The sequence below is a fragment of the Propithecus coquereli genome, unplaced genomic scaffold, assembly GCF_000956105.1.
Source record: "Propithecus coquereli isolate 6110/MARCELLA unplaced genomic scaffold, Pcoq_1.0 Scaffold111, whole genome shotgun sequence".
Lineage (NCBI taxonomy): Eukaryota > Metazoa > Chordata > Mammalia > Primates > Indriidae > Propithecus > Propithecus coquereli.
The window spans coordinates 4,678,747-4,687,731 of record NW_012135081.1 but is presented as its reverse complement, the minus strand read 5'-3'; the positions used below and the strand labels follow the sequence as shown (position 1 = coordinate 4,687,731).

General features: G+C 55.2%; 1 protein-coding gene across 1 annotated transcript; it reads right to left on the bottom strand.

Annotated features, from left to right (window-relative positions):
* Positions 1 to 2,501: 2,501 nt before the first annotated feature.
* Positions 2,502 to 5,710, bottom strand: HOXC9 (homeobox C9). The gene is made up of 2 exons (XM_012654176.1): positions 5,077 to 5,710; positions 2,502 to 3,406 (listed from the first exon to the last, which is right to left on the bottom strand). Exons 1-2 carry the CDS (start codon positions 5,612 to 5,614, stop codon positions 3,162 to 3,164), a joined length of 783 nt encoding a protein of 260 aa, XP_012509630.1. The 5' UTR covers positions 5,615 to 5,710; the 3' UTR covers positions 2,502 to 3,161.
* Between the last annotated feature and the right edge of the window lie 3,275 nt (positions 5,711 to 8,985).

Sequence of the window (8,985 nt, the reverse complement as noted above, 5' to 3'; positions counted from 1 at the left end):
AGCTCCCACGACCGCCTGCCCGCCGCACGCACCCTAAAGTCTTCACTCCTCTTACCCTGATGCTGGCCCCGCACCGCCTATTCCGCCGCCGCCTGCAGGACTTTGGGGTGGGACTCTGACTTCAGGCTGTTTGCCCCCTGGTTTGTAGCCCATCCCTCTCTTGCGCGCGCTCTCTCCACCTCTCTCTCCCAGCCAGTGAGGTCCTGTTCTCCGTGGGCCATAGACAAAACATTCCTATAATCCGATTTCAAAGGAAAGAGTGTCCACCTTATTTAAACCATAAAACAATTAAGCCCAGACGTCTAGCCAGCTCCGCGCTGCTGTTTTGTTCGGCCCCATTCAGAACCCAGAGCAGGGAGACAAACAGCGCCATAAAAGTGGCATTTCGGGGCTGCGGAAATGTACCTATCCTCTGCCTTCCCAAGTGGAACAACCTTTAGGGTTTTGTGATTTTGACAAAGGAGCAGAGGAGAGATGGGAGGGAAAGATTAGGGGAGGAGGGCATTTGCTAGCCCCTCTCTCCCCCCAGCTTTTATTTCTTTCCCCAGATGTGTGTCGTGTTGTTTTAATTCATAAGTGATAGCGAATAAAAATCGAATCCAATCCTGACCTGCGGGCTGGAGACTGGGCTGGGATCGAACAGCGGGCTAGGCTGGGTGGGCCTGGCTCTGGAGCCCATGCTCTCCTCGGGGTCCTCCAAGCCCTGAGGACCTCCTTCCTGCCCACAGTAAGGCCGGCTCAGGCGGGCTGCAGGAAGCAGGCCGCGCTGACGGACACCGAGGGGAGGCGACAGGGCCTTGGAGCAGGGGCGGGGTGGAAGCCCGGAAACGCCGCGCTCAGGCTGGGAGAGAAGCCCGAGTCTCCAGCGGTCCAGACCGGAGGAGAGAGGGGTATCTTGCCTCCATGGGGTGCAGAACTGGGCCAGGGTTCCAGAACAGCAAATTGGCCAAAGGAAGGAGTGAAAAAGTGAGGAAAGAGAAAAAATTATAGGCAAAGCACCTTTCAAAAGGACCAGAAAAACAATGCTCTGGAATTGGAGAGGAGGTCTCCTAAGCCAGAAAGAGGAGCGGGTGCTTCAGCGACTTCTAAGTCCCTTGTTACGACCAGATTCACCACCCCCACAATATTATCGAAACAAAATTTTCACCCCTTCCCCCCCTCCTCCAGCCCCCAAAATTGGAGCGTTTAATGGAAGGAGTGGGTAGGAGATTCAAATGATGAGGAAGGGGCTGGTCTCTACAAGTGTCTCACCAATCGTGTAAGGGGATGCTATGGGGGGAGCAGCACACGGGCTGGGACCCTCACTTATTTTCGTTAATGGAGGTATCCCCCAAGTATTCAGAGCAACACCCTGCACCCTCGGCAGAATGGGCAGCTTGAGATATTAAAGGGCTATATTTCAAGCAGTCTGATTTTAATAGTTTCCAGATTGGGGGATTTCCGAGAAAAGGGGCGCCAGGCTGAGGCATACCCAGCTTGTGTCTGCTTCTGATTAGCAGATGAAAACTGCTGGTTCTAGGAAGGCGCTCTGGGGTGCAGTGCAGCTGACCAGTCCCACCGGGCTGTTACACACATATCCCCACACCTCTGCGCTTGGGGTTCCACAGCTACCAGAAAGCACTTCGCTCCTGGACAATCCCTGGCCAGCTTCCTTGGCCACTGACTGAGCCATCCCCCAGAAAAGCTAGAGCTGCTCAGCATGACCCTGGTCACCCCCAAACCGACATTCAAACCAAACACCAGAGTAGGGGGGAGACAAAGATTGGGAAGAAAGGAGAACTAGGAGGGGAGAGGAGCTGAGACTGCACTGAGAAGTAGAAACTAAATCTAATTTTGATTGTATTGGCTTTGCCATCTTTCTCCTTCCCTCCTTCTTTTTTCTTCTTTTTTTTCTTTTTCTCTCTCTCTCCTTCCATTCCTTCTCTTCTTTCTCTCTCTGTATTTGTCTTTTTCTCTCACTGCAGTCCCTAGTGCCTGTCCTGCTCCCCGAGGCCTGACAGGCCTTTCTCCTAGCTGCACTCAGCCCCCTCCCAGCCTTCTTTCCCAGCCATCCCTGGAAGCACCAAAGCACCAATGCAGTTAGGCAAGAATCCAGCCTGGGCCCTCACCCAGCACCCAACTTTCATCTTCACCTATCTCTTCCCTCCGATCTCATGTACTCATAAATTATTACAATTAATTACAGCCAGGGAAAACCATTCATGCCGAGCCTCTCCCCGCACTCCATCTAGCCACCAGGAAACTAGTAGGCAGCCAGCCGGGGCAGGCACGAGCTGGGCCTGGGCCTCAGCAGCCTCCACCCTGGCCCCTGGAGCCCTCACCCCCACCCCACCCTGCCTGGAGAGAAGCCTCAGGCATCTGCCCTTCTGAGGTAGAGGGAGCCCCTTTTCTGGCTCCAGCCTCCCCTAGAAGATCTGAGCACTTGCCTCCTCCACGACAGCAGCCTGGAACCACAGGGAGGAGAAATAACGAGAACTGGATACAGTTAGGTTTCTGTTTTTTTAAGTGACTTCGATATATTAACACAGAGCTGTTCTACCATAACAAACAGAAGCACGTTACAGGACCGACGCTGGGGACGAACGCTGAACGCTGAGGGTGAGAGGAAACACTGCTATGTACAGCCCAAGGCGCTGGCCTGTGTCGCCTGACCCAGCCCTCGGCTCGGTCCCGGCCCTCGCCACTCAGCTCCTGGGCTGGGAATCATTATTGTGTGTATGTGTGTCTTTTTTGTACAAAATCTGCACGCAGAGCGCCCCAGGCCCAGGAAGGGATGGCCTGGACCAAATACAATACAGGAAAAAAAAATAGAAATATAGCGATTCAAGTACTGGCTTCTCTGAAGAAAGGAGAAAAAAAATCACATTTGTGTGTCATTTATTTCGGTTGCGCTGGGGGAAGAGAATGCAGTTTCTCTCCCCACCTCCTCCTCGCTGGGTAGAACTAACTCTAAAACACCAATATCTCAACACTGAACCCTCCCAAATCGCAAGAGTTTTCCTTTTCCCCTTCCCTTTTTTTTTTTTTCTTTTTAAGCTGATTGGCTTTTCTCTATCTTGCTCTTTCCTTTTCTTTTTCGTGCTCTCTCCCGCCTGGGTTGGGGTATTTTGGGGGTTTTTGTTTTTCCCTTGGCTGTGCTGAGGCAGCAGGCTAGGCAGGGTTTAGGATTGCTCCTTGTCGGTTTTCTCTTTATTCATCTTTTTCATCTTCATCCTTCGATTCTGAAACCAGATTTTAACCTGCCGCTCGGTGAGATTGAGAACCCGGGCCACCTCGTACCGACGGTCCCTGGTTAAATACATATTGAAGAGAAACTCCTTCTCCAGTTCCAGCGTCTGGTACTTGGTGTAGGGGCAGCGCTTCTTCCTTGTGGAGCGGGCGTGGATCCAGTTGGCCACGGGGTTGCCTGGAGGGCCAAACAGAGGCAGGGGTCAGTGGAGCCCCTTTCCAGCCCAGGACCTCTGCCACTCCACCCCAGGCTTAGCCAGGCTCCCCAAACCCAACAATTGAACCTGAATTTGGACATGTTTTGCTTTAGGAATTTCCCCCTTCTTCCTTTTGCATTCTGCCCCCTCCCCATCTCCCCCCTTTTCAGTTTCCAGCACCTAAAACTGTAGGAAATCCGAAGCTATCAAAGCCCCTACAGTCTGGTCCTCAGCTTCAAGAGTAGTAATTTGAGAATATCCTCATAAAAAGTCCAAATTCCCAACCGTTTCATAGGCCCATAAACGCTTCTCTCTTGTTTTTTATTTTTATAGCAAGGTCTCTCTCCTCCCCACCTCCCTCCTCCTCTGCCCCCTCCCATCCTTCCAGCCCCACGACCAAGTCCTGAAATTTTAGCAGTTCTGCTTCCTGACCCTGAGAGTCCCTAAACCCCTCACCACCTTCACCAGCGCCCATCTCCGGCTCGGAGTTCAACCCTGCTAAGGCGAATTCTCAGGGTGATGCTGGGACAGGAAAAGTCTTTCTCCTCTCCCCAGAGAGCTGCTGGCCTTGGGGACAGGCTCTCCCACATCTTAGCTCCCCTGTTTGGCCTCCAGTGCCCCCCTCCTGTCAGCCCCAGGACAGGCTCTGCAGGAGCCAAGCCTCCAATTTCAGGTTTATGGGAGTAGCTGAGGGCAGGGAGGGAAGTCTTCAGAAGGATATAATTAGGCCCTGGCCCTTATGAGGCTGGAGGAAAAGATTTCCTGCAGCCCCCTCCTGGGACTCCCCCAGACACTTCCTCACACCCTGGGGGCTGAACCCCCTCCCCTGCTGTTTCTCCTTCTTCTCCCTTTTCCTGGCCCTGCAGCTCCCACCTGCCCCCACCCCAGTCCTTCTTTGCTATACTCAGAAGGCTCCTGTATCCCTGATTGAAGTGTGTGAGGGGTAGAATTCTCTAATCTGGGGAGATTCCCACTCCTCATTCAGGAGCCCCATTCTCAATCGTCCCCCACCCCAGACCCTCAGAACAGGGTTCTCAAGTTTAATAAGACTCAGACCCCACTTTTGTCCCCACTTCTCTCTCTGGAAGTCCTGATCTCTACAAGTTCTCAGGCTTCAAAATCCCCCAGACCCTCACCCAATGCTCCTAGGGGAGAAGTCCACGGACCTTCTGTTTTATGAATCTCTAGTGGCGTGAGGACCCCATGCTGACTGGGAGTAGGGGTGATTTTTCTCCCTAGAGTATTTCCTCTCTGTCCCGTGTCCTCCTCTTCTCTCTCCGTCCCATCTCAAACCATAAAATGAACCTCGCCCCCGCCCCATCCCCTGGCCCTGTCTGCATTTCTTAGAAAGTGGAGACTGAACCAAAAAGCCTGGGCTGGGATGGGGGCAGGGGTCTCTCATCAAAGCCAGCTTCTGGGAGAGGGGCGCCCCTCGACCCTCTCCCAACCTGTCTCCCTGGGCCCCCTCCTCAGACCTTCCTGTCCCTGAAAGCTCCCCAAGGTAATTCGCTTTTATTGAGTCCTCGCCCCCTCGCCCTCGCCCCTCTCCGGCGCTCCCTGTGCTGTTCAGAGGGGCTGTAATCCGGCTCCCCCCGCCCGTCCTCCCCTCCCCTCCCGCGCTGGTTGTAAAGGAAAATTGCTCCCAACTTACTGGGGTCCAGGTCGGCCTTCTCCTCTTTGTGCTTGCTGCCCGCGAGTGCGTCCGCCTCGGGCGAGGGCAGTGTCTGCGGGGCGCGGTCGCGCAGCTCCCCGGGCGAGCCGTACATGTAGTCCGGGTAGCTGCGGCCGTCGCCCGGGCCGCAGTCCGCTCGGCGGCCGGGGTAGGCGTCCGGCTTGAGGGCGTAGTGACGGCCCCCGGCCGGGAAGCTGGGGAAGGAGACTGCGCCGGACAGCGGCTCGAGCCAAGTCCGCATGTAGCGCGTGTCGGCGCCGAGGTGGGGCTGGGGGCCGTACGGGTGATATACCACGGACGACTGCGAGGGCACGGGCGCCCACGACGTGCTGAACACTGCCGGCTTGGGCGCGAAGCTACAGGACGGAAAATCGCTACAGTCCGGCACCAAACCGCTGGGTCTGGCGGCGGCGGGGTGAGCCCCCGTGGCCGGAAACCTGGACGCTAGGAGGTCTTCATTGTCGTGAGAGATGAGCGAGTCCACGTAATAGTTACTGATGGGCCCCGTCGCCGACATCGTAACAGGGTTTTACATACATAAGATTATTGTATGAACTGTATATGTACTTTTTATCTGCTCACAGAACAATCAAGGCAGGTAATTATTTTTCCAGCCTTTTCCCCGCAGCTCATTGGTTCCCCGGCCCCCACGTGATCGTATTTACCCAAAAATACGGCGCGGATCAATGCGCAGGGGCTTTTTTTTCCTTGCTTTTCCCCCCCCTCACCCCCCTTCTCTCTGCTGATCCCCGCGACCTGCGTTTTCCTGGGGTTCCGGAACTATGGACCCAAGGCACCGGCCAGCCCCTCAGGAGGGCTCATACCTCATCAGAGAACCCCTTATGCCCATGTCCACCCATAAGCAGATGGCCTCCCCCCAACCACGAGGATTTTTAATGGGGTGAAAATGCCAGTCCCCGAAGCCAGGGTTCTTGGACCCCCAGGGCCGAGCTGGGCGCGGGAGCCCCACAGGGGCGGGGAGGACTGCCGAGGTAGGTGGAGGAACTATTTCTTGACGTAATCCGTCTCTGTCGGCCCTGACGCTCCCGCAGTCCCTGCGCGAGCCGAGATCAGCGATTGTCAGTTCGGAACGTGGCTTTTAAAAATGCGTTTTTAAATAGTGTGTATATGTATTTCTTTCAGGAGCAGCAGCAGCAGTGAGGGAGGGAGGGTGGGAGGGGACTGGAGAAGCTGGGGTGGAGGGAGGGAAGGAGGGAAAGGGTAGCGTCCTTCTGCCACTGGCCAACTCAGCCCCCAAATCTGGGGTAGGGGAAGCCTGGGGAAGGTGGTCCGCGGGTGGGAGGGGTAGAACGTCGGGATCTCATGCACCTTTATCATCAGCCTCAGAAGTCTTCTCTTTGCTTTGGCACAGATATACAAGCGCCTTTATTTTAAATTTATTGTCTATATCTATTTATCTTTCTTTGCCAGCTTGAAGAAGTGGAGGAGAGATCTACACAACTTTAGTGGGGCGTCCCCATCCCACCTTCCTGCTCTTCCTCCTTTGCTCCCAGCTCCATCTCTGCGACACCCTTCCCCCCCAAAAAGAAGTCACTCCCGGGTTCTATCTGCAGAGAGCCAGGGTGAGAGCGGGCAAGGCGAGAGAGCGACCTCGGTCGTGGGCAAGTAGCTTGTTTTTACGTCCTTCAATAAAATTTTTATGAGGATCATTTGATTGTTCATAAATGTGTCTTTCATTAAATAAAATTGTAGGCTGTTTTTGGAACGGGAAAAAAGCAACGGAGGGATGGGAGAAAGCAGTTTCTTTGGGGTCGGATTCAGGAATTCCAGAGGGGGCAGTGTGATTGTAGGGGAATATCAGACAACTTGGATCCCTCCCCCCAATAAGTTGGTTGCTACCCTCCTCCTTGAATTTGAGATTTGTTGCCCAGCCCTCTGCTTTCCATCAGACTGTCCCAAGGTGGTATAGTAAAGGGGGCTTTAGGCAAGTAGGAAATTCTCAGTGTGGGTGCAGGAGAGGGGGTAGGGAGGTTGGCTGGGAGGAAGAGAGGGGCAGGTGATGTCCTCAGAGACCTGGTGCACCTAGGCAGGGTAGAGTGAGTTTGAAGGAGGGGTGCAATTTCAGGGTCAGATGGGAAATGTCTCAGTCTGTGCTAGTGGAAATAGGCAGGAACTGAGGCTGAGATGCAGGCTCTGAAGGCAGCAGGATAGGAGGCTTCCCAGACCCGGCCACGCCTGCCCTTCTTTCCCTCTCCTGTCCCCAGGAGAGCACAAAACACCAGGGGTAAGGATGGGGAATTGGGGGGGGCTGTTTTTCTCCTGCATATCTGTCGATCTTTCTCCTCTGGGGTGGAGAAGGGCTGGAGAGAATGTGCCTAGTATGTGTGTTGGGGGGAGGAAAGTTGGGGAGAAGAATACAGCTGTGGCGACAGCACCGATCCCAGCTCGACAGTCCCCCTCCTCAGTCCCTGCTCCTCCCCCTCTCTAGTTCTTTGCTTTTCGGTCTAACGGGGCTGGGATTTCGACGCATGGGGGGGATGAGGGAAGTGTTTGGCTGGGGACAGGCGGTGGCCTGGGGGCCTCAACCTTGTCCCCTGGACTCCAACTGTCTTCCCCTCCCTCGGGTTGGACTAAACTGGGAAACCCAGATTACAACAAGAAACAGAATATCTCTTTGGCCTTGATGGTGTCGCGTTAGCTGTCAATCAAAAAATCTCCCTCGCTAGTTCAAGGAAAAGACAGGAGGTTCCAGTCCCCCTGTGGAGGCTTTCTCCAAATCCCCAGCACAGCCAGCACCTCCCCCAGCCCCAGGCGGCTGGGGACCCGGCCGGCTCTTAGGCGGCTGCTGGCTGCGATGAGCGGAGACATTTAGCCTTCAGCGGGGCCCCTGGCCAGACTGTGACCAAGAGGACATCAAGGGACAGAGCCTCAGAGAGACTGAGCCTGAGACAGCCTGAGGCAGACCAACCGAAACAAGGAGCCAGGCCCAAGAAAGGAAAGAAGGAAACGGAGAATTAGGATAAAAAGAAAAAAGGGGAAGAATTAAGAAAAGAAGAAAAGCAAGAAGAAAAGAAAGAGGAGAGCAGGGAAAGGGAGGCGCACAGAGAGCCAGGCGGAGGAAGGGCGGCGATACGCAGGCAGGACGGGGCAGGGCGTGAGCTGGCGGAGCAGCCGTGGCATTGTGCAGTCCGTTTGCTTGCCGGTCCTTTGCCGCTGGACCGGCTCTGGGCGCAGCGGCCACTTCTGTTTGGACACAAAGGAGGAAGAGGCCTCCTCTCCTGCCCCTCCCAGGAGACCTGCTCGGGTGGGTACACTAGGCCTCCAAGATATAGAATCCCATGTTGGCCTAGGCAGCCGCCAAGGCAGCAGGGGGCTGAGCCACGCTCTAGGCAAGGAGCAAAGAAACAGAAGAGGAAAGGTTTCAAGCCTGCTCTTCCTTTGCGTCTTCTCCAGGCGACAGGGCCCTGCTGCCTCAACCTCAGCTTCCCTAGAGGAAAGAGTCCCCAGGGATCTTCTCTTATGGGCCTCCGCTATTTGAGAGAGTCCCTCAAATAGATACTGTGGCTGTAAACAGACACCCCCTTCTCTCCTATCCCCCTTTGAACGCCACCTTCTTTTCAACTTTTGAGCTGTCTGTGCACCCTGCCTGCCCACCCAGCGGAGGCAGCGGAGCAGTCAGTATCACCAGCCAGGATGCCTACAGCCGTCAAATCCCTCTAGAAACCAAGGAGGAGAGTGTCGCCTTCCTTTCCTTTTGGGAGCATGAACTCCAGGCCCTCCCCACTCAGGCCCGGCTGTGGATCAGGAGGCAGGCCTCGCCCACAGTCTCCTCCCAGCCAATGCCTCATTTTCCCTATGCCTTGTGGAGAGAGGGGCCTTGGGGAGGGGGGCTAGAAAAGGCTGGGAGTCCCAGAGTCCACTAGGCCG